The sequence below is a fragment of the Parasteatoda tepidariorum genome, chromosome 11, assembly GCF_982258835.1.
Source record: "Parasteatoda tepidariorum strain Cologne lab strain chromosome 11, Ptep-v5.0, whole genome shotgun sequence".
NCBI classification, from domain to species: Eukaryota; Metazoa; Arthropoda; class Arachnida; order Araneae; family Theridiidae; genus Parasteatoda; species Parasteatoda tepidariorum.
In genome coordinates, this window is record NC_141765.1 from 65,627,100 (window position 1) to 65,654,657 (window position 27,558).

At 27.6% G+C, this 27,558-nt stretch overlaps 1 protein-coding gene across 4 annotated transcripts in view; it reads left to right on the forward strand.

Moving 5' to 3' along the window:
- Nucleotides 1-27,558, forward strand: part of LOC107447905 (sal-like protein 1) — a 186,674-nt gene that overhangs the window by 34,139 nt on the left and 124,977 nt on the right. For all 4 annotated transcript variants that reach the window (XR_015430469.1, XM_016062943.4, XM_016062946.4 and 1 more), the window contains exon 2: nucleotides 9,340-9,431. Coding sequence is in view for 2 of the 4 variants with exons in the window: in XM_016062943.4 (XP_015918429.2) it covers nucleotides 9,359-9,431 (73 nt within the window). In the remaining 2 variants the exon portion in view is untranslated. The remainder of the gene's footprint in view (nucleotides 1-9,339; nucleotides 9,432-27,558) is intronic.

The window sequence follows — 27,558 nt, forward strand, 5'->3', positions numbered from 1 at the left end:
TTTTTTTTTTTTGCGCACGTTAATTCAAGTTGCACGGTGTTGATATTGATTTCATTCAACTATAATTTAAGGTACTCTTCGATTTTTTCCTTTATTTTGACTTTTTTTTTTAACTGAATAATGATAAGCACACTAAAGAAAAAGAAAATGTGAGCAACGTTTTATGAATATACTGTATTGCTTCTTAAAATTGGAAATTTGTTTTTCAAAAAGTTATGATCTAATGAAATTATGTTAAAAAGTTCTATTACAAAATTATGTTTTCTTAATTATTATTTTGAACGCAATCTTTAATATGCATTTTTCATCTCTTATTATTTTTCTTTTCTTTCTCATACTTATAATTTGCAGTATAAAATAAATTAATTATTACTTTGACCCATGAATGCTTAAATCAAAGTATTTTGAACTTTCAAAATTACTATAAAAAATCCTACTCGATTAGTTTTGTTTAAAAAAAAATTTATATTACATATATATTATGTAATGTTAAAATAGTTACATATAAAATATAATTTATAAATAGAAGTTATATCTAACTCGCAATTAATTAAAGCCTTTCCCACAAAAAAAAACAATATTATTGAAAACAAAACAACAATAGAAACAAAACAAAACAATATAATTATCTCAGAAAATTTCATGATAAGACTTTACTTGCTTGGGAAATTGATCATTCCCACGTTACTAAGACGGATTAATATTTAAATATAACATATAAAAACTCTCGTTCCAATGTCAAACTGCCTCTTCTTTCCACCATGTAATGTTCTCATTTTTGGGCTTTGGGCCTCCAGTACTTACTAAAATAAAATTCTATTATTTCTCCATTTTCCTGCATCTATTTTCAATAAGCACCCGCCGCACTACAAATTTAAAATGTTTATGCTATCAAAACATAACAAGCATACATATATATATATATATATATATATATATATATATATATATATATATATATATATATATATATATATATATATATATATATATATATATATATATATAAAGAGACAATAAAGAATTAAAAAAAAGAGAAAAAGTTTTTAAAGAAAAAAAGCCGTAAGAAAATGAAAAGATGCTGATGATGAAAGGATACCTTTTTGTTATCAAATTTTCTAATTTTAGTTATTTTTTTTCCACTTCTTAATTTTTAATAAATTTAATAAATTTTTCTTCAAAATTCTGTGATTCAAATAAAGAAAGTAGTGACGTTTTCCTATTTACCTTGAAATAATGAAATAATTGTGGAAGGAAACTAAACTGATTATTAAACAATTTAACATCCCTTATTTTCACAATGTGAAAGAAGCAATTTTTAAAAAAATTAATACATACTTGAGGATTAGAAAAACTATATTATCTACCTTTGTCACCTATTGGCATTTATAAAATTTAAAAGTCATTAATTCTTTAAAAATATTTTTTGTTAAATGTGCAGTTCTAGCTGATTTTTCTTTTTTTTTTAAATTTCAAGTTTGCAAAGACGCTTTCAATGAAATAATACATACAGAGGTACTGGATTATTTAAAAGGGTTTCTATACGCATTTAGTGAATGTCTGAAAATTCTTAACAAAACCAGAAAGTTTGTAACAGAATTTTTTAACATAGTTGGTACAATATAAGATCCATACAAACTTTTTTGGCTATTTTTTTAATTTCGAAAGAAATTGGAAAATTGCATGACGAAATATTTCTTTAATTTTGACTAAATTCATTTTCTCAAAGAAATGAAGATGGTTATTTCGTCCCTTTGACGAAATTTTTGCTCCGAGCATATGCCAGGAAACAGTTTCGTCAAAAGAGAAGAACGTTTCGTGATATTGCAGTATCTATTTTCTTACAGAATGTAAATACGTGAAAAATTTACGAAATTTAAGATATTATAACTTTAAGAGATTTAAGAAAATTTGATAACTTTAAGAGAGTCTAAAGAAATAAAAATAAATGTTAGTCATTAATTAGTTGACACTTCATACGCATTTAAATTTGAAATTAAATTAATTCTAACAGATAAAATAAGCATCTAATTAACAGTATCAAAAGGAGAAAAATAATCAGTCTGCTAGAAGCTCAAAGGATCTTCAATACATATCTATGATTAAAGACCCAATACACTTTTCAACTGCGAATAAATATTTCGCCTTTTAAAATTCTCAACTAGTATTTTTCGGTACTTTTGATTCAGTTTTGAGTAAATGTCGACATATACCAAAGTGTACTTTATTCAATACCTTTTCATAAGTTGGGCAATTCTACAATTGATCCGCCTTCTCGTTCACGAGTTTTCATCGCGGTTTCCTTTTCCCCTCACCCAGTGTAATAGTCCTGGAATAGAAAAGAAAAAAAGATTCAGCAAGCACCTGTCAATTTTCTGAGGGAATCAAGACCTTTGCGTTTGTATCGTTCTTCCGCCCTCAAATTATTCACTTAATAGGGTTGGTGAAATTGAAATAAAAATGAAAGAGGGTCTCTCCTCAGTCTTTTAAACTTCATTATGTGGATGAAAGGTGATATGTGCGGCCATTGAAAAGACGATATTATGACATATCAATAACAATTAGAATATATTTCTAATATTTCAGAAATTTTAATAAATTCCATATAAGAAATTTTTAAAAAAAAATATAGGTATAAAATTGCCTATATCATGTAAAAAAAAGCGAATATTTTTGATTAAGTTATCATTTTTTATCGAATGATTTGATTTTCACGTATTAGGAATTAGTCTTAATGGTTCAAAAACCTAACCTTAAACAAACTAATATATTAGCGCAGAAGATATTTAAATTAAAAATCGGGTACAAAAGCGCTATTTAACTAAATAAACATACTTCTCTTTTGCTTTTCGACGGATTGGGGTCATTGACACTCAAAATAAGAGGGGGGGCGGGAAGTCGCATACTGGAAAGTATGGTCCGAATAGTTTAGAAACGAAAGCGGTAGCAGGTTTGTCCCCTTAATATTATCGTCACTTTTTGTGAAATTCGCCATAGCTCCAGAACTAATAGAGCGCATCAAAATAATTTTGCACAAAATATTAAAATGTATTTATTCAAAGATAATTCTATATTAAAAAATGTTTTTTTTTCCTAATTATTTATTAGTTTTTATTGCTTTAATTTACCCATAGTCGATAAAATCTTGAATGGTAAAGTATACATATTTTTATACCTATTTAATCTACGCAATTTTGAACCCAAAATTTGAGTTTTTGTCGGATTGAATTGGTATTTAATAGGAAGTAAGTTTAAATTATCTTTACTAATTTATAAGAAATATTGACTGTGGCTAATTATTTACCAAGTATTTTCAATCTTATCGGATTGCTTTAACAAACTAATCATATAAATTGTTATAAAATGCATGTTTGTTTTTAGTTGTATAATAAAAATAGTTGTTTTCATAAAATTTATATAAATCTGTCAAATGTATAAAAATAGTTTTGTAATATGTAACTTCTAATCGCTTCGGTTTTGCTCGAATTCATATTAATACTCTGTATGTTCTGTGTGTATGTCTGATTATCAAACTAATTTTATTTTAAGAAATATTGTATCTACACATCCTAATTTTATGATTCAAGTTAGATTCTAGTGTATCATGAAAATAACTTTACTGATTCGTGTGTATCATATCTTAATTTAATTATAAATTTTAATGCTTTTATGAATGCTAAACATGATGACGGCTACTTTACACCAAGTAATAGTTTAAAAGAACATTCTAAGTGTTTCACTACACCAAGAACTATCCTTGGCTTTGGTGTAGAGCAATACCTAGTTAAGTACCAAATGCAAAATAGTTATAACCATTTTTATCGTTCCGATACACCAGATTTTTTACTTAAGATAAGGCTTTCGAGTCATTAAGATTGAGTCCTAGTACCAGAAAATTCGATCAAACGATTGAAAGTCATTAAGGTGTTCGAGTTCTCCTTTCGCGTTTTGCTTAGAAAGGCAAAAGATTTGTTCGCCAATTAAATTAAATTTCTAAAACTTCTTCTATAGATCTTCTTACAATAAAAAAAAAAGAGCATCCTCCCCTCCAGAGATGGATTCACCAGCGATTCCCGTGGTGGCCTTGACCTAGAATCTGTTAAAAGGAACACTGAGATTCAAATAATAAATTTGAAAGAAGTATTTGTTTGGTCATCAATTAGTTATAATATTTTTCATTAAAAAGGAAGAGAAGAAGAAAATAATATACTTCTTCTTTCTCCGTAATTCTCATACTTCTTATTTTGCCTAAAAAGTTTTGTATTAACTGCCTGTATCATTGTATATGATTCCTAGGTTAACTGTACAAATATAATAATTCTCACATTTCTTCCTCTGTCCCCAAACTGCCAATCGCTGCATAAAATGCCGCTATTTCCTACCTTGTTTATATACACATATATATAAACTTCAATTACAATTTTGAAAACAACTAATTAAACTTTTGGCTCAAGTAAAATGAAATTTTACCCCTAAAATGTGGAAAATCGAAATTATTTTTTCAATTTTTTCTGTGTTACGCCTATTGCTTTCGAGTGTCCAAACCAGAACGAAAAATATTATTTTTATATTATTTTCTAAATCAAATATTTTTTTCCTCTTTTTATAATTTTTTTTTACTATCCGTTACTTGTTTGACAGTTTTGTCTTAATTTTTAGTTTAAAAAAATGAGTCTAATACCATTAATGCATATAGTTAGTTCCTGTATTATTGTACATCTTGATGAATCTTATTATACTTAAAATTTCTTAATTAAATCCATTATTTTTTTACATGTTTATATAAACTTATTTAGTTTTACAATTTCACACTGAGAAAAAAAGTTGTCAAAAGGGCCAGAGCATGGTAAAATTGACCATGTTTCTGGCTCTTTGGCCAAGCCAAAAATCACGGTAATTTTTGCCGAAGCACTTTGGTAATGATCTTGCTAAAATTAATATTAAAATATTGTTTTATGTCATTTGTTAAAATTTTCTAAATGTGGTAAAAGCTGGTAATTTTATCATGATACCTTAAAGCATGTCATTGAAACTACTTATTCGGTAAATTTACTTTTTGGTTATGTATTTTTACTAAATGTGTGGTAAAGAATTATAATTTTGAAAACCAGAATTTCTGGTAAATTGTTATCAAATTGTTAGCATATGAACGGAAACCGTCATCACATGAATGGTAATACCGAATATTTTGATTTTATTTCCAAAACTATATTAAATTTTTCTTCTACCAGAAATTTCTTTACCATACAAGTACGATAATTTTACCAGAATTTTTTTCTCCGTGAATTTTTTTGTATGAATCCATCAATTTTTTATAAAAATACAGAAAGAGGCAAATATTTTTCGAGTTAGCTATACTCACGATTGAGTATAAGGAAGCCTAAAATATGAAATACTTTCCTAAAAATGAAAGAGAAAAAAAAATCTGAAACGTATATAAATAACTTCAATATTCGCAAAAAGAAAAATTTAAAAAATCAAAAAATGTCTCGTCACATGATCTTGCGAAATTATTATTTTAATTAAAAATAAAAACCATCTCTGGAATAAAAAATCGACGCGTCGAGTGTTTTGTTATACAAATTTTTTCTACGATATGTATAAAAATAAACTTATCGAGAAAAAAAAAATTCTGTCATTTTTGATAAATCATTTGTAAAAAAAAAAAGAAAAAAAAATCGTTTTTATTGATTTAATAACTTCAGTCTCGATACCTGAAAATATGTAAGAGAAATGTAGTGAACAATTAAAAGTAAGAGCACCCAAATAAAATAATCTCGCCGGGCTTGTACATTTGTTAGATGCCTGAGATTTTCATTAACTCGTAGCTAAGTGGAAAAAAAAAATTAAATATGTCGCTTCTTCTTCAAAAAGAAAAAAAAAAATGAATAGCGGTGAGACAAGTTGAAGGAGCAAGGGTAAGAGGAAACGAAAAGTGGATTAACATTAAAATGAAAACCTAGGAAGGTTTTCAGTTGAAAATTCTAATCATTCTCTATACTTGCCCTGATGTACTTAAAAAAAATTATAAACGGAATGTTTTTAAAAGTGTTTTGAATGTTGATTTTCTTCCTTCATCTTATTAAACTTCATTCACATAAAAAATATTTTTTGTGGGCTTGATTAAAAAAAACTATCATTTTTCCTATGAATAAAAGTTAGAAATATGCTGTTAACATAAAAAAAAAGTTCACCTTTATTTCTTTCTCGATTGTTTTAAATTAAATAATGAATAAGAAATGTTCCTATATTTTAATATTTAATATTTTGAAATTAAAATTTATAGTAAAAAATTAAATAATAAAATTTTTCTTGAAGGAATTAAAAATATATAGTTTTTTAAAAACATGGACATATGTTTTAGTAAATATAAATTTATTTTCAGTTCTCTTTCTTTCACTATTGTTTTAAATGAAATAATAAGAAATATTTTTACATTTTGATATTTAAAATTTAGAAATTAAAATTTTTGATAAAAAATATAATTTAAAATTTTTCAGATAAAAACTAAAAATTTACTGTTTTTCAAAAAAAAATTTCGGGGTGTTGAAATATGCAAATTTTCAGCATATATAAGTTAAGTATATGTTTTTTTTTTCTCTATTTCTTTGAATGAAATAATAAGAAATGTTTTTACACTTTAACATTTAAATTTTTGAAGTTAAAATTTTTATTAAAAGTATAATAATTAAAATGTTTTTTCGATGAAAATTAAAAATACATTGCTTTTTAAAAATTTTTGATGAAAGTTGTGGAAAAAAATAATGTTTTATTCATAACAATTGCATATTAATACTCACATATATGTAAGGATTATAGACATTAAAAATATAAGATATTATCTTTTGTAAAATACGTGCAACAACGGAAAAGGAAAATAAACGAAAATACTTTCCAATCATGATGAAAAATGTTTAATTGATTTTCTGATAATTGAAGATCAATAAGATCAGGTTTTCAAGGTTTGTCTTTTATTTACACTATTGCTGGTTGATTTCACGCAACCTTCGCAATCAAACATTTGTTCTGCTTCTTTAAAAAGAAGCTGTCTTGTCTTCCGAGTCAGATTCAATCGAAATAACTGTGTTACAAATTAAACGTTTGCGAGCCATAAGCCATGAAAATTGAGAAAATGTCTTAAAAATGCTTCAATTGAAGTAATATTTTGTTGAAGTGGTGAAAATGCTCAGTTTTACATATTAAGATATAAACTGTAAAGTTATGTTATTTATAACATTTTCTCTTATAATAGGATATAATATTATTTTATTGCTATAACAAAAAGTTTGATGTTTAATTTCAAGACTTATTACATTTAGTTTTCAATGACACAGAGCATAATGTTTGCTATAAATATTCTTCGTTTTCTGGTTGTCTAAGTTATTTTTGCACTATCAAATACAAAAATGCTGTCTCAAATGCTTTTCCTGAAATATAAGGGTCAAGCGTTTACGTAAAACACAGAAAAACTATTAAAAGAGAGATCTTAACAGCAATGCCGCCATTTTTGACCACCTAAAACCATGGGTGAGAATCGTCACACTGTAAATAAGTAAATTAACTATTTACAAAATTCACCTTAGTTTTGATCTACAATTTTTATCTCAGCTCGAATTGAAAATTTTAATAACCTTATAAATAACGAGTTACGAAAGAAAAGACTTTTACGAAAGAAAAAAAAAGCTTATCATGCCGTTTGTATTTATGAACATTTTCTGTAAAATTAAATTTTTAGTAAATAAAAAAGCAATAAAAAGCTCATACCATGTTAGAATTATTATAAAGTTATTAATACATATAGCTCAACTCCGAAATGAAAAAGATTATGCATGATAACATCATGAAGTATAAATTTGAGTTCTGTTCCTGCTCAATTTTCGCACCCTTCAGTATTCTTCTCTCACATTATAGATATTAATTTAAAATGGTAAAATATATTTCCTACAAATTATGCGCCACCATAGCTGCAAATTTAGACCCATTCTAATTTATTTATTTTTCGCAATATGTTAAGTTTAATCTGTCTAAGAATCTATCTAAGTGGACTTATATTATCAAGAACTGCATTTATCCTCTATTATAAAAGGGAGCAAAATATTTGTAACTTTACCACATGTTTATCTTATATGTTGACCGCTGAAACAAATCATATTTGTCTGCAAGGACTATTAAATGCAATAATATAAGAAATGATAAGGAGCAATGACATTTTAGCCAACGTACTATCTAAGTTGACCGGTAAAGTAATGTTCCCCGCCCCCAAGTGGTCAACTTATATAAGTTCTATAGGTATATACTGGTAGAGGCATGCTGCGTTTTGAAGAAGTAACGCCAATTAACTCTGATAAAGCATTTTTGATTAAATAAATCTTTCTCTCTACCATTCTTTGAAATGCAAAGAAGGAAAAATTATTTAATAATATACTTCGATTAAGCAGGGTTCAACGAAATTTAAATTAAACATAGTTCAACGAATCAAAGCGCACCCGACACGCTTCCACATTTTTAGAAATAAAACTCTCAGTTCATCAATACTTGAGCTGCATTACGTTATTTTTGACCGTCATTTCGTCAAGAAAAACATGATTTTTAACAAAAAGCGTGATTTTGATGAAACTGTTCGTCACTCGTGTGTCATTTCACTGCGTTCTGGTTGTCCTTGAAAATTTTTTTCTTTGACTCAAAAAGAATCCGCACTAAAAGAGGGGATGGTACAGAGATTTGTGTAATCGCTTGTAAATCAAGTTTCGCGAGCTTAATTCTTGGCAATGACTGAATATTCATATTCCTTTCTCATAATGTATTTCCTAATCAATTAATCAACTAAGCCTAATGCTTTAGACGAAATCCATATCCTAAAAAATAGCAAATTCCTCAATTTTACTAAATGCTCGCTCGAAACGTAAACTTTTTGTCAATAAGGAAAAAACTCGCGTAATTTTTTAAGGTCGTTTTCTTATACAATAGATGAAATCACATCGATTAAAAACAGCGAATATAGTAAACTGGAAACTAAGCAGCTGTATAAAGGAGACCTATGCTTTATGAACGCTGGATGAAAAAGCTTTAGCGGGCAAGAGTAGAAAGACCCTCGGCTGAAATGAACCGCCCATCTACGGACTATTCTTTCATCCTCCGGCTAGCGGATGGGCGGCCAGGCATCGGTATCTAGCCGAGGATAGAAGCGGTGGTTGCCGTGGTCGAAAGATGGGGCGGTTCGCTTATGATAATCGGTCGGGGGTGGATAGATTGAGAATCATAACGGGGGGAAAAGAACGCGCGTGCGCTGGCTTCATATGAAGGACTGATTTGACCAACTGTGGATTTTTATCATTGCAGAGGTCGAGCTTTTAGGAAGATGTCTCGTAGGAAGCAACTTCACCCGCTGCACCTCGACGCTCATGATCAACTAGGAAGCCTTCTGGATAACGGTAATTCTATTTTCTCTCTATTCTACACCTCCAACCCCTCCTATTTTATTTCTGGTTATCTCGAAAAGAACCAAAGCTTCTCAAATTTAAATCTTCAGCAATGAAGGCGGGAAAGCCTTCGGTTCCTTATTGAGTGCAAAAACTAAAAAAAAAAAAGAAGCTACTTACGATTTTCCACCGATTTTTCTCGCCTGGAAGAAAGGAAAATGTGAGTGCTCCCCCTCTTTGACTTACTCCCTCTTCTAGAACAGCCACCCCCTCACCCCTTGGTTGAGGGAGATCCCTCCGTTTTTCCCGATTTAAACAAACCGCTCTCTCTTAAGTTCAAGGTCTGCTCCAACTTCCGTACCTTCCTTGAAAGAAAACTTGAAATCAATGTCCCTACGACTTCATTCAAAACAAACAGGACGATGAAAAAAAAGAAGAAAAGGAAGATAAAAAAGTAGGAGAGGCAGACTATAAGGGGTGGGTACAATTGCTTAAGGCTGCCCAAGAGCCTTATTAGATTGTAGAAAAGGTGTCCATATTGGCTAACCACTAAATGACCAAGAAGCAGTTGTACTAGGTCAAGAGTCTGTTAGTTCCAATGATATATTTATTGGTAAATATACATTTAAAGCAATAAAATACTTTTTTTTTTAATTTTTATGAAATTAAAATTCTGCATTTCAGGATAATAATATTCGCATTGTAATTCTTTTACTCTTAAGAAATCTCTTCGAATGTTGGAAGCTATTAGGATATATGTAATTACAGCCTCATTTAAATATGGATTAATTAATCATGTAAAACTATGGGTGCATTTGACCTTTAGGTTATGGGCATTTAATGATCTTTTTACAGAAGAAATTATTATCAGGTAGGGATTTTGTACTTGAATTAATTATATTAAATTTCAAAAACTTTCTTCAATTTTAGATATTTCATTTCCAAAATGAAGCTTTTATTGCTTTGATTAATACTACCAATTTCCAGATATTTTCGTATTCATTTCATTTTAATAAAATTATTTACAGCCTTAAAATTTTGAGTCCCCTGCCTCAAATGATTATCTAACCACATCAACACTCAAATCGGTTACAATAAGAAGCTGAACGTTATTGGATAAATTCAAAATTAAAAAATATGTAAAGGAAACAATTTTCACCTTTATACTTAAACTTATTTTTCATTAATTCGAATGAATAGTTAAAATATTAGTTGAGAAAATAATGACTATGAACATCATGATAAAATGTGTTTTTGAAATTGTTTTACTTTATAATAATTCTCTACGTAATAACAAAAAATAAAAAATATCTTCATTGTGATTCTAAGACTCCGTTTCGGATTAATTTTGTACAATAATCTTTTCGACTGATAACTTTATTAAATATTTGAGACATTCATTAAATGAAAATTAATATTTCTCTTCGAAATCATTTAAAAAAAAACATTACCACTGATTCCACTGAAATTAGTATGTTAGATGATGAAAAAATTAGAAGTTAATAACATTTTATGACTTCTACAAAAAGTTCTGAGGCATTCGTCTTTTCCTCATGGGTAAGTAAAAATCTTTTAAATTTCATGTTCGACTTTATTTGCATTTGGATGAAAATTATTCGATGGAGTAAGTTAGGTATTAAATTTTCTGATAATTAGCGATATATATATATATATATATATATATATATATATATATATATATATATATATATATATATATATATATATATATATATATATATATATATATATATATATATATATATATATATATATATAATTATTCTTTATTCAGAAATATTGCATTTATCGTAAAGGGTGTGTCCTGATGAAGACCTTTACGTTTTCTCATTAAAAGTTTTTCTATTTTATTTTATTCTTCTTCTTTGTGTTTATATATATTCTCACACATATATATGTGTGTGTGTAAACACTTTACTAGTATTTCTGATAATTTGTTCACTAATTTTTATTTTTATAAAGATTTCAGCTATTTCTAATGTGCTGTATCGTACTTTAAATCAATAAAGTGTAATAAATATTTTTAATTTAAAAATTGGAGACTAAATAAATGACAGTTTATTCTTATTTTAAATTTGCTTTGAAGCTGAGACAGAGCATGTTTAATGTTGTCTTAATTAGTATCATCAATTACTTACTCTACATCGTCAACATTAACAAAAGGAATTTCAGTTTAAATTGAATAAAATTTCGTAAAAAAAATAAAGTAAAAAATATTAAACTTGCAAAGCACATAATCATCTTACTAAAAAAAACATTGTGTATTTACTTATGATTAAATTTAAAACGTACTATTAGAAGAACAAGACCTTTGGATTACAATGGAAACAAGCAATCAATATAACTGCTTGCTTCCATTGTACAGTCATAATCTAAAATAAAAGTTAATAATTTAATTTCATCTTTTACTTTTAATAAAGTAAATAATTTTGTTTGACTTTATAAGTATCATCTTTTTATTCATTATTTAAACAAAGATTTCACATTAAAGAGTTTATCTGAAGAAAATAAAGATTAAGAAATATGACTTTGGAAATTTAATTTACCACTTTACAAAATTCCTGAACAAGCAAAATTCGAGACAGTCTCTTCGAAAGAAATAATTTTCAAAAGATAATTCAGTCAATTTTAACCCTCCTAGATGAATTATTAATTCCTTCTGGTTACAAAAATATAAATAATTTATGAGTGAGCAAAAATAGTCACATAGATCAAATAAGAAAACCGTTCTGGTCTTGTGGTAGGTTCCTGAAAATTTAAAATTGTCTGCAACTGTGCTTAAATTCTCAGTAAACGATTTTTTTTTTTTTTTATCTTATTTGTATTTAACGAAGCTCTTTTGCAATTGAGTGCCATTTGCATTCAAGCGAAGTAAACGAAAATATTGTTTAATATTTTCTATCGTGTAACTGAATAAACTTCACATTTTTAATCGTCATTTTTCTTTAGATATTTCTTAATATTTATATTTTATTTAATGCTGTTAAATGTTAAAGCAACATTTTTTCTTTAAATTTTTTTCGGTAAAATTTATTGGTTACCTTTACACAATTGTTAGTTAATTTTAAAGATTATTTACGTTTTGCTTAATATGCGGAATAAATATTTGCTGCATAACATTTCCTAACAAGTGGGCTTATCTGACTAATGTCATGAAATTTAACTATTTACGTTTCTTTTAATTCAAAATATAACGTTAAACATTTTCTTTTTGACCACTTTTTATTTTAATTATTGTTATTTATGAAAAAGAAAAGAGGAACCAACTTATTTACTTACATCAGTTTGTATGCACCCGCAAAAAAAGGAAATAAATAAATAAATAAAAATATTTTTCTGCATTAGTAACTATTTTTCTGTCTAACTCTACACTGAGAACAAGAGCATAGTAAAAATTACCAGAAAATAGTAACATTTACCATGTTTCTGACCCTATAGAAACACTAAAAAACACGACAGTTTTTGCCGAAGTGCTTTGGTAATGATATGGTAAAATTAACAAAAAATTTTGTTTTGTAATATGCACTAAAATTTGATAAATGTGGTAAATTTGGTAATTTCAGCATGATACCTTAACGCATGGTATAAAAACCATTTATACGGTTAAATTTACATTTCAGTTTTGTATGTGTTACTAAATGTGCGGTAATAAGAACTTTAATTTTGAAATCCGAAATTTTTGGTAAACTGTTACCATGTGAACGAAAACTTACCAAATGAATGGTTTAAATACAGTGAATTTCAGCTTTATTACAAAAATCAAGTTGTTTTTTTTTATACTATATAGTTAAGAGATTTTAACAGAATTTGTTTCACCGTGAAGCAAAGAAAATACCTTACAGTATTTTAATTGTAATTTTTTTTAAATTTCGTTAAAGTAAAGCAAAAACATTTTATTTCAAGAGGCAGATTTTAGGGCAAATGGGTTAATAAGTAAGGTAAGTGACACCATCTGATTTAAAATCATGCTTAATAATAAAAACTATACATGCAGTGTACGATTTAATTAAAAACATTTTATTGTATTCATTAAAAAAGTGTAACTTGAACAAAATAAACCCTAAAAAAAATTTCACTACTTTACGCCTAAAAGTTTATTTTAGGCAAACATTTATGCACGTATACCTTTTAAACATGTCTAGTAATTTCAGTTGGTTTGTTATGCAATCAATGCTGACAAAAATTTAATTAATGAACAATTTTTGTTCACTCAGAAACACGTTGGTCATGAGAACATAAATAACTCGTAAGATTATGGGTTAGTTGGGAAAAAATGTGTTGTATCTCTAAAGCATCCTTTCTATTTTTACTCTAAAAACCGAGTCAAAAGAAGATATTACACACGACAGTTAAAGTGGGGTGAAGGGGAAGGAGGGAGAAACTCAGTCAAAATCTCAGACATATTAGAGAAGTTTTGATGAATTTTGCTGTTATTCGTTTGGATCTAATCCAAAGATTTTTTTTTTCTTCCTTTCTCAACTGAATATTTTTCTGAGTTGTTTGGTGGTAAAGAATCTATAAACAGAGCAAGAATAAATCGTGCCTAAAAGTTGGTGAAAATAAATATTATATTCAATGTTTTTCGTCTCATTCTAGATGGAACAGCAATTCACTGGATATTTATATCTTACACAAAATTCGGAATACATTCTTGCTTCGAAACATCACTGCCAAATTCCATTTAGAGAAAGCTATCTGTATCCTGTTCTGTAGCATCGTAGAGGTACTGCGAGCAGTAAATTTTTCATGTTTTTGAGATTCAGTAATACACGTATTTTACCAGAACCTCATGATTAAAAATAAATAAATAAATAAAATTTTCAAAAGGATATTAAAAATTTACGATAAAGTAAAAGTAGATAAGAATTTATTTCTTTATTTAAAATTATTCCCAGTTAAACAGAAGCTTTATTTTTCGGATTTTATGTCTTCATGGTACATTAACTATAATATCACAAATTTCTCATATTAAAATGTGTATTTGCATAAATATTATAGAATATGTCTAAATAGTAGAATAATGAGGCAAAGGTCAGAAAAATTCTTCCCTTATAAATAACCCCCCATCTACTTAATTGAAATTAAATTTCAGATAATAATATTTAAAGGTAAGTGCAAGAAATCGTGATGATTTTTTATAATCACACAAAGAGAAAAATTCTGGTAAAATTACCGTACAGTAAGGTAACGACATTTCTGGTAAAATAAGCCATAATTCTGGAAATAAAACTTTGGGATACAGTATTTATGATTCAATTTCCCGTCAGTTGGTAATTTTTCCGTTCTAATGATAACGATTTACCAGAAATTCTGGTTTTCAAAATTATAGTTCTTATTACTAACATAAAATTATAGTTCTTGCTACATTTAGTAAAAAAAATATACAAAATGAAAAGTAAATATAACCAAATAAATGTTTTTTATACTATGCTCTAAAGTCTCATAATAAAATTATCACATATTTTAAAACCATTATTTTACCACATGTTATAAAACCATATATTATTCTTAATTTTACTGAAATCATTACCGAAGCGATTGGGTAAAAATTACCGACCTTTTTGGTGTTTCCTTAGCGAAGAAACATGGTACATTTTTACCATATTCTGGAAGTTTTGACCATACTTTTTCATTCAATAAGAAAAACGGTGGCACTATGCAATGAAAAAAAACCGCATTCGATATGATTTAGATCCATGAGCATTTCAGCTCTACAGAGCATTCTCTGATAACAACGAGGGGAAAAAAGAAACAAAGTGAATTAATTCTGTGCTGGATTTTGCTCTCCTCATCTCTATCTAGCGCCGCCACTTTTTAGGCTAAAAAATTCATTCCAACTCAATTTTAAGTTTTTTATTGTAAGGACTAGGTTTCGATAAGAAAAAATAATTGCTGCCAATTGAAATTTTGTTCTCTGTTGCAGTAAAAGCTAATTTATTTTAAACTAAAGTCTCGAATGCATATTTTCACATAACAATTTATAAATTTCATTTCGATTAGTCCAGCTTGTAGCTCACTAGAAGTCCGTATACAGGAAAAAAAATTTACAGATCACCCTTAATTTCTTTCTAGCTATTAATTTTTGTTTAAAAGTAGAAGAATAATCGTAATTGAAACTCTCAATTTATCGAGTTAGTAACTTTTCATGAAATTCTTTGGCATACATTAAGGTTACAAAGTGCAATAACTCTATGTAATATTTTTTCATTTAACATGCCTTATTACTTAATTCATTATTCAGAATGAAAAAAAAAAATTTTATAAAAGTTTTTAAGTAAAATTGAACTTCTAAATCATTTTGTTCAGGTAAGATCATGATTTTTTTTCCGTTTTCACTCAAAAATTTCATTTTCACTTGTAATAATATAAAACCAATTAATATATCCGATGAAAACAAGTTTTTTATTGCCGTAAAACAAGATTCTGAAAAATGTATGCTAGTTTTATCGATGCTTAACATCACGGATATAAATCAATATTTGGTATTGATTTCTGGAAAACTAGTTTTTACGTTAATGGTTTAATTAATAACTCTTAAAAACCAAATTATATGTAAATTGGTATGAATCACACAGGTTTTTTTATTTTCGGGGTTGAAATATATGTCCATGAAATACAATTTTTGTAAAAATCAAAATATGACAAACTGGTTTATACGTCAAGTTAAACCAAATAAATAAAATAAATAAATAAAAAGGAGTGAATAAATATTTTATTGAAAAATCAAAGACGAAAAAATTGATAATCAGAAATCAATATTTGGTATTGATTTCTGGAAAACTAGTTTTTACGTTGATGATTTAATTAATAGCTCTTAAAAACCAAATTATATGTAAATATGTATCAATCACACAGGTTTTTTTATTTTCGGATGTGAAGTATATGTCCTTGAAATACAATTTTTGTAAAAATCAAAATATGACAAACTGATTTATACGTCAAGTTAAACCACAAAAATAATAAAATAAATAGAAAAATAAATAAATAAATAAATAAAAAAAAGAGTGAATAAATATTTTATTGAAAAATATAAAAGGAAAAAATTACTTTAAGAAGAAAAAGTTCCGTACTAAGTGCAGCTATTTCGGTTACCAACATTAGCAACAACATTGACTGTTTAACATTATCCGTTTAATTTTCCGACCATTAAAATAACTACTTCGATATAAAGTTAGGAAACTTGAAGTTTACAAGAAGCTTGTCTAAAACAAGCTTCCTTCGTGTGGTTTCTTTCTTTGAGATTAGAAGCCATAAGGACATATTCAAATAGAAGCATACCTTTTAAAGACGCGTCCAGTCTAAATAAATATTTATCTAGAAGTTAAAGCGGTATAGAGCCCAAGGGAAGTTATCAACGAATGTTGAGAATCTCAAGCCGTCTCTCGGTGTCATTGGTCTTTCATCAATTGAAACCTGGATTATTTCAAATTTGTTCAATGGCCAAAGGAATAAACTTTTAATAAGATACTACTTTGCCGTTTCCTCTTAACTAAACTGCTACTTAATACTTATTTTTGTTCCAAAGTTTGCAAGTTATTGTAAAATGAAATATTTCTTTTCTTTTTTTTTTTAAAATAATAGCGAAAAATGCTCCTAGATGGAAACGTAAATAATTTAGTTTTAACGATTAATTCAGTGATGAACACTGGAACTGTTCAAATATTACGTAAGCATTTAATTGGGAAAGGGATTTGAGATTTGCTTATTTTTGCTGACAAACGAAGAAGCGGAGGCAATGCCTCCTCAAACTTTTTTTTTACTATTATAAAATAAAAATAATAATAAATAATTATTGAAGATTCTTTTTTGTGTGGAATTACTGTTGGATAAATGAATTTCATTATTGTATGCAAAATTTTCGATTCACTTAAGAAGTTCAAGATATAATTAAATACGCAAAAAGTAAAATTAACATTTAGGGATCCAAACTTTTTACCGCTCTCTTGCCTAAACCAATAGGTTTATATTTTCCAGATTGTTGCTACCCCAATATTTTAAAGCACAAAAATCCAAACCCTTTGAAAACAAAGGGAATGTTCATTCAGAGAAAGTACGCTTTTGAGTCTGACTTCGTAATTTAAATTATCGTCTAATATTAATATGCATATTTAAGCTAAGGCCGTGAAACAATTAAAATTGAGTCCTGATGCGAAAAAATCCGATCATTAAATCAGAAGTTATTCAGGTAGTTCAGATTTTTATTTTGCGAACTATTCAGAACGTCACATTTCAAAAATATGAGAACTAAAATTTTATGTACTAATTGTTCTATGTAAATTATTTAGACCTTTATTTCACATGTGAATGAACTTAATTATTGCTATACTTTTTTTTTAATTAGTGAAACTTCTGCTGAGATTAGCAATATACCCACTAAATAGGTTATTTTACAATATTGTCAGACTTCATTATAGTTAGAGATTCATTTTTTAAAAAAATGTTTCGTTTTGACAATTATTAAATTAATAAAATTAAAATAATTGTCCTCAAATTGCTGTTTTATCAAAACATAAACATTGTAAATTTCGGTATCTAAATTGACCTAACTCGATTTTCACATATTTGTAATATTAAAATCGCGGGTACTCCGGCAAATGTAAAACAGCAAAGCAATCTTCTAGGTGTATTTTAAGAGAATAATATTAGCCTGCTATTAACTGCATCCGGTATACTTAACAGGTTTATGAGCCTTTAAATAAAGTTTAATATCAGACTTTAACCGCCTGCTTTGCAACAAATTAAAGTATACTGAGTCGAAATGAAACTTTTACTTATAATTTGGTTGCAAAAACTGCCACAAAGAGAAAGAAAAAATTATGTATTAACCGAAATTTTCCTTTGTATGTCTCAAGCGATTTAAAAGACCTAATTTATATCCAAATGGGCTCGTACTTATGAAAGGCATATTGCGAGAAATATAAGCCAGTAAATCAGCCACAGAGGCCACGACTCTATCTGCCTCATTGATAAATAAATTATAATTCAATTTTTATTTAGTAGCAAGTTACATGCGAAGAGTGATTAACTTAAATAGTGTCTTTGTTGAAAACCGGTTTCTATAAATGCTATGTTTAAGTAGGGATTTGAAATCTTCGCCTTGTAACTATCTATTCAACAATGACTGTCACCTAACTGGTTCAAAAAGAGCTTTAGAAACTGTTGAAAAGATCTTTAACCTTTTTGTCCCTACTCTTATTCAAGTAATTAGTGTAAGATTTTGAATAGTACGGTTTTCTTCTGGAAACGAAAGCATTTAATCAGTAAATCGTTGGGCGGAGTAGGAAAGATTTACCCAAGTTGAATTGTTTGAGCTCATCCTATTTAATACCACAGAAGCCATGAGGCGTCAATCTAAACATTTGTCTTAACTTGCTGAGTTGATAATGAAAAATATTTTTTGCTTGATATCTTTTATTTACATTTTGATTTCTTTGGTGCTGTTCACACTATTGTATTGAAGTATTTTGTTTTGGCTATAGGAAAACAATATCAGAGAGCACTCTGTTTTACGGATATAATCGTGTGAGCTGACGACGAGATTACATCTTTTCCCTATTTTGTTTTCGGGCTTTTAATTTTTTAATATTTTTTTAACAAAAATTGTTTGTTTATAATTTTTCTTCTTCTCTTTAAAAACATTTTTTCTCTGTTTTGTTTACATTTTCAGCCTATTTAATGGATTCTATAGATTTGCAGCTTGTGAGCAGTAAATAAAACTTACTATTATTTTTTCTTAATTTTCTTTTCTTTTTTGTCTATATATATATATATATATATATATATATATATATATATATATATATATATATATATATATATATATATATATATATATATATATATATATATATATATATATACTATATATATATATATATATATATATATACTATATATATATATATATATATATATATATATATATACTATATATATATATATATATATATATATATATATATATATATATATATATATATATATATATATTGACAACGACTATTTGCTTATACCATTCTTGTTTCTCTACCATTTAGTTTTTTATTTTTATTTTATTCATGTTTTTCATGTTAATTTGTGTATATATATATATATATATATATATATATATATATATATCTGCTCATGTTTACTTCGATGGTTATTGCCATAAGTAGACAGACATTGTCAATAGCGCAAATTTGCATGAATGAATTTTTATTTCAATTATTATCTTTATCAATAATTTATCAATAATTATCTTTATCAATAATTTATCAATAATTATCTTTATTCTCAATAATTATCTTTATTGATTATACTCTCGATATTTTCGTACTCGATATTCCTCGTTGAAAATAATGATCACGGTATAATTGTTTACAATAATTATCGTTATTAACCCCATCATTATTGTATTGGATCATTTCTGACAGTAATATTTACAATACGACAGTAATATTACGATGTACAGTGATATTTTCGTCACCGATTATAATTATATCTCTGAGCACTATAATATTTTCGACATTTATTGTAACTCATAATATTGACGATGCATCGTAAGAATAAATTTCGAAGTATTGTATTTCGATAATTTCATTACATTGTTCAAATATAAGAGTATACGTTTTATCAACTATTGTTGGGTAAAGAGAGTTGAATTTACGTGTGAGCAGGGTAAAACATGAAAGAAAGTAAAAGTCCTTTTTTTGTGTGTGTGGTATAAACAGATTTTTTTTACTTCCTTATTATTAGTAAACATTTATAATTTTTCAAAGTTTATAAATATATTTACTCTTAAGATTATATAATACTATAAAAACACATCGTCTTCTGTTAAGATCCAGAATTTTAGTTATTAAAATATAAAAAAACTTTATCTCCTTTATTTTTTATCCTTACTATTAAAAAATTATCGATAATGAGCCTTTTAAATTTCCTTACTATAAAAAAGTGTAAGAATTTAACAAAAATATTTCCCCATAACCGTATTTTAATGACTTAAACTACGTATTTCAATTACTTAAATACTGCATAGAATAGATAACTTATTATTTGATGTATTACGGGTGCATCCCACAATAATTAATAAATGTAGTAATTAAAATCTATAAAGATAGTATTATTTTGCAATTGGATTTGAAATATGACAAATTTATCCCATGAACCAAAATAACATATCTGATAAAGACCAAAACCTTTAAAAGTATATTCTGTCCATTTGAAATAGGACAATTTGTCCATTGTTAAGAAGAACCAAAATAACACATTTGATAAGGACCAAAGCCTTTAAGATTAGTTTAAAATTTGAAATATGATAACTTATCCCATGAACCAAAATAACATATTTGATAAGGACCATAACCTTTAATAGTATATTCTGTCTATTTGAAATAGGACAATCTATCCATTGTTAAAAAGAACCAAAATAGCACATTTGATAAGGACCAAAGCCTTTAAGATAAATTTAATATTTGAAATATGACAATTTATCCATTGTCAAAAGGAAACAAAATAACACATTTGATAAGGACCAAAAATTTTTCAAGCTTAAATATTACAATGGTCAGAAGTAAATTCATGATGACTGGCCAATAGAGTTAAACAACAATACGAGCAAAATGAGATATGTATATCTTAGACAGTGATTACTTCCCAACAACTATAATAAATTGTGTCGTGAAAAAGGGGAAAAACTAAAATTACAGAAAAAAGAAGAAAAAAAAACACCGACTCATTTTGTACAAAGGCCATGGAAACTAGGCTAACCCTTTTAACCATGACAAAGAATGAGATGTTTTTTACAAAACCTTCTGACAACCTATAATATAAAGTTATTCTGGGAGGCAGAAAATGAAAACAAAGTATATCATTTTTTTGTGCCTTTTCCTGCTGCTTTTAAGAGACATTGAAGTCAAACAGTGCAATAAATAATGATTGGATATCCTAGCGTATCCTGTTTGTGTATGGATATTTTTTTAATGTCTCGTTAGCTTTTGTTTCTTGTAGACATATCTGTTCCTGTCTCGGTAGACAAACCGATTCCCACACATGGTCACCCTGCGTTACGGGTAACAGTGCGGTACATAGCAAATCGTTTCGCGCGTTTTTATGAATAAGCTGCTTTTTATTTTTTTTCCCTTCTGGGAAAGGCGATATTAAAAACGCTTTATGTCATACTTTTATGATTTTAAAACTGTTTAAATGTTTGGCAAATTTTTTAACGTAAGTTTCCACCATTAAAATTTTATTTAACCCTTTCTATAGCCATTTTTTCTAGTAACATGTTAAAATATTTTTTGAATTCAGATTGTTTAATAAAAAGAAATTCATGCGGCTTATTATCAAAATTTTGAGACCGCTTTTTTTTTTTTTTTTTTTTTTGGGTGGGATGGTAGGGGGCATTTTCGAAATTTTATATTTTGTGGTTATAAATAACCACATTAAAAAAGTATGTGTTGATATAACTACAAATAAACTCGGTGAGAAATGATCGCATGAATGAACGCATAACTTACAATAGAAAACAGCTTCCCAGTGTTGGCTTCTCTTCTTGATCCCACACAATCCTTTACTGTTACCCACATTTACATAAGCAAAGCCTCCCATTGTTTATTTTTTTCCTGAAGTTATCAGAAGAAGCTTAAATCATAGTTAGAAAAATAACATTTAAAAATTAATTAACTTAATGGAAAATATACTTCCCCAAACTCATAAAAAGTAAAATCTAGCACAAACTTAATTAATGGCATGAAAATAATTTCATAATACACTTTTAAGTAAAAACTTCTGTTGTAGGTAATGATTAGATTTTTACAATATTATTTTTAATGATCCAGGGAATGGCCTTGCATATTTTAATCAATGACTGATAACAAAACTACTAGTTAAAACAAAAAATATTTCCTTTCTTTTATTAAAAAAAGCACTCTTTTTATTCCAAAGAATTCAAATACTTACTCAGCAACATTTGAGAGATGAGGAATGATCTGTTAAATGTAACCTCAATAGTCTATATGAGCTGTTAATATTTTGCATTACTCAATGTTATTCTTAAAATTAGTTGTATTTTGCTAAATCAAATCAGTCTGCCTCAAATTTTGTATTTTGCTATATAAGATTACATTCTTTAAAATGATGCAAAAAATTGTAAACCTTACAATTCAAAAGTTTTCTGACCATTCTAAAATAAAATAATAAAAAAATCATGAATATTTGCTGAAAGTTACTTTTTGCATGGAATCACCTTTAGATAAACGAATTTCATAATTGTGTGTAAAAATTTTTAAATTCGCTTAAAAAGCTCTCGAGATATAGCGAAATACGCAAAAAGTGAAATTAACATTAAGGGGTCCAAACTTTGGAGCGCTCTCCTGACCTAACTATTGGGACCTTATTTTCGGAATGCGGCTGTCCCCTATATTTTGGGGGTCGGAAATCCAAATACGTCAAGAAAGGTATGTTTATTCAGAGAAAGTACCTTTTTTGCTTCTGATTTCGTGTCTTAAAATATTGTCTGCACTTATCAATTAGCATATTTGAGGTCACACCCTCGAGCCATTAAGATTGAGTCCTAGAACGTGAAGATCCGATTATAAAATCAAAAGTCATTCAAGGTGGTCCGTATTTTTTTTTCTTTTAACGCATTGTACGTATTTTACTTTTAATAACTGATAAAGTTTTAAAATGTAGTATATATATTAATTCGCGTGGGTATTATATTATAAGTTTTTAGGTCCTAGTAATGACAATTTATAATTTACAACAGCCTATAAAGTTATGTAATTGACATATTTTGCAATTACTTTGAAAAAATGGAAGAAAACCATAATTTGCGTAACAATAAAAAAATCTTGTCAACGAGCAGAATTGTTTTTCAGGTTTTCAAATAAGGAAAAGTGAGGCTGTTCTTTGAATACTTTGTCATCATATGAAATAACGTTTATTTGCAAAAAATACACTATTTTTGTCACTCTTATTCATGACGATTCGGTAAAGTTTCGCCCATCTTTTATCAGAGTTTTCAATTGTGATTATGAAATAGGTGTAAAATTTCAATATGAAAAGTCATTGGATATATTTAATATTTTTCAAGTTACTCCAACGCTTTAATGTTTGGAAAACCAAAAATATATAAAAATTGAGCATTATTAATTGGTTTGTAAATTTTCGTCTGGCGTAGAAAAATCCTGGCAAATTAGCAATTTTTAAAAAATTGAATGATTTTAAACAGTGTATTTTTAAACTCCAGACAAGGAAAGTAAAAAATCCACATTTTAATTGTTTTAAACATGAGGCATATATATAATTTTATAATGTATTTATCATCTTGTCGTAAAGGATAATCTGGATTTTAGAACGGACAAATTACTTAAATATTTTAAAACTCATCAAATTAGCGAGATTTTTTTCAACTTGATAAAAAGTATCAAAATCCATGAATAATTCTCAATTTTCGTTAATTGTTATGATCCCAGGTAAATCAAAAGTAGCTTTTTAAATAGCAAAAAAATTAGATGATAAACACTTTTCATTTTCATAAAACTGGGAATTTTCTTCAAATTAACATTTTTCAGCTATTTTTCGAATTATTATAGATGGCGCTGTCTGAAGATTGGTTTAACTTAACCTAGCAATCATGAATAACTGTTGCAATTTCACAGCAGTTACCAAAATAGCTGCAAGAAAAGCGTTTTTTCGTTCGACGACCGAGCCTTCGAGATACAACCTTAAGCTATGAGTTTGTCCCTTTTGAAGTTCAAACAATAATTTCGATTGGATAGCATATATCTTTTAAAATTAAAGCTTCTTGAACCGAAGCTTTGAAGAACCTGCTAATTTATTTGTTTAAAGGAAGAGAAAATGGATATATATTCATTAAATTATTTTTCCTTGTTTTCCTATAGCGGCACACTCTAGCCACAATCCTTCTTACGCAGTTTTGTCACAGATAATCAAACAGTTGCATGACACATGTATGAAAGTGGTCACGTGCCGGAGGGTCAGAGGTGCTTACGCCCCTACTAGTAGTGCGCACAATGCGTAAGTTTTATATTCTCTGGACTGGCATAGGGTCATCGTATTGATGAATGCGCTTTGTCCACTGGGTTCACGACCCCATGAAAGATTAGACCAACTGCTCTTCAACACTGAATTGCGGCTGGTCTACAAAGCACAACAATACCTGAACAGCCAGTAACTAGTGCCACAGAAAGGATTTCCTCAGTTATTGGTGGACATTCTTTACACTTACACCGTGTGTCTGTGGCAGATGGTATTGTTTCCTACCATTTAACTGCTCTTTCGTATTTCATTTCAGCTGCAACTGATGACTTCATTCTGAAATTGAATTTGCGGTATCCAAAAGGGCAAGAAAGCCAGCCTTGCCATTTTCTGATTTATAATAAATATAGAATAAGAGTGACCTATTGTTAATTTCCGGTCATTTATGGTTGTTGATTTTGGTATTGGACTGTCGAAACATCTGTGACTTTTTTTTGGTATTCAGTAAAAATTATGTCAAGTGAAAAATTAGTTAACTCTGCGAAAAAAAAATTTTTTTTTGTCCTTCTTTTATTTTAACTCGCACTATTGGAGGATATTGGCCATGCATAATCCATCCATAATTTAAAGTATCTTTGAAAGGACTTTTTCAAAAAAATATTCAGATTATTAATTGTTTCAGAAAAATAAGTACTAGCAGGATACTCGATTCCTATTAGTTTTCCAGCATTGAAGTATTAGTTGTTTTCCAGCATTGAAGTATTAGTTACAACTCTTTACCTTTTTGAGGGAAGCTGGCTTTGGGTTCACATTACATGGAGCTTAAACAAAATAAAAACAAAATTTTTTTATACAAAATACACTTAGCAGCAACCGAACTTATCTTCCGTCCATCATTGCGAATACTGTTATATCTGCTTTAAGGTAAATGCTTATCCATATTGCTATAATTTTTTGGTAGCTTTGAGCCGTAAGTTAGCCGCAACATTATAAAAGCACCAAATTGAACAATATTATCATGCAATTTAATCTTATTTAAATTTAATTACTTGATACTATTGTTAAACTGAGTTGTTATTGATACTGTTATTGATACTGAGTATCATTTAGCATTAACTGTTCAATTTAACATCTTATTAGAATTTCAGTAATTTGTGCGATATTAGTATTTACAGTTTAAGATACTATTATAACGGTTCTACATAGGACCGATTTTTCTGACAATGCTGAACTAGGGTATGTTGTGTAAAAGCATTTTAAAAAAAATAATTATCGAATGCGAAATTCACAGCAAATAGTGTAAATTTAAATTTCTGTCAAGTTAATTTAATTTATTGAAGTGAATAGTTTATTTTTCATAAACTTATTAAGTGTTGAAATTAATTTAAAGTTACAAAATTAAAATAACAAGAAAACGATCTAATTATGAAAACAAATATACTATAAATGTCTAAATGAGGCATATTAAATATTTTAAATAATAATAATGAAAACTTCGAGTATTGTGTCCATTGTATTAATGTTTTTTATTGATACACAATTATAATGATTATTTTGAATTTTATAGTGGAGACCGTAAAATAGTTAAGCTGAACTGAAGTTTTCAGTTCTTTTTAACATATTTCTCTTGAAAAAAATTCACTTTATATTTAAAATAAATTGTTAAATTTTATTACAGCTCAAGTTTCGAAACAGCGTGTAAATAAAATATAATTGCCAACAACATATTTTTAATAAAATGGAGCGCCGAATACGAGAGAAAAAATGTGCTTGGGTTTCAACTTTTGGTAAAAATTAAAATATCGCAAAATTTTATATACTAAAAGAAATATTACATTTATGTAACAAACAAATTGTAGATGTTAAATTTTAAATAGGTTTTTCATCTTATATATCTATTTTTTTTTTTTTTGGATAAATGCTTTAATAAACCCTTTAATAGCCTATTTTATGAATCAAATCTATGAGTTTAATCAAAATGAGTCTAATCAAAACTTAATTAAATATTGTTCTCAAGTAGTATAAATTTTTGTTTGCTGTCACAAAAGCACAATTTAACTTAAAGATACTTTTTTCTTCTTTTTTTTAAAGTAATAAAAAATTTTTATGGCTTCACAATTGCCTCTTATACATATTTTCATTTTACTAGATCTCATATGCTATTAAAGATGATAAAATGCATACTTAAATCCTATATTTACTCTTTCCCTGCAACCTCTTAAACTATGATAAATCTACCCACTATTTGTCACCATTCAAAGTATTTAATAAATATTCATGACACCATAATGCCGTGAAAAATAAAAATGTGATATGAAAAATAAAAATTGAATTCACATTTTATTTGAAGAAATCCTAAAGGGAAATGTTAAAGAATAAGGGTGAAAAGGAAACGATTTATCAAGTTAACCAAAAAACCCATCTAATTCCTTGACAGATTGATATAGACTGGCAGAGTAGGAAGCAAGTGCAATACAAATGCTAAAAATTGTCAAATCCATTTAAATTCCAAGCACCGACCCTCCCTACGGTTATGATGTATGTGTATAGAAAAACGACACAAGCTATTGAGTGAGTAACATTTCGAATATAAAAACGATCGCTAAAAGTATTACCGTCACATAAACCGATTTAGAGCATTGCCGGTTGTTTGGCTTGCTTGAATAACATTGCCAAGTGAAAAGAAAACATCGTATGGGTAAGAAAAGCGAAAAAATATTTGCATAAGATTCTTTCGCCTTTAAATCGCCTTGGCAAGCAATGATAGAAATATATGGATTATATCTTATCAGATTTGTGATATAACGTAGAGGTATCACATAAACCCTATTTCGTTATAAATACTGCGAAACAAGATGTATCTGGTATCAATATTTTAATGCCATATCTATCTCGACAGGTTTTATTACGAAACTGGATGTTGATATTGGCATTTCTTTTTTATTTCATCGGGATATATTTTTCTCTATGAATAACGTTTCTTGTGCAAATTCTTTCAATGTCTAGAAGGAATATATATCGAGATTCTTTCTGAAATTTTATATCGATGAAATCAGCATATAGATGAGAATAAAGTATTTCGTCTCATATAAATAATACATGAGTGAGAAATGAAAGTATTTTATTTTAGAAA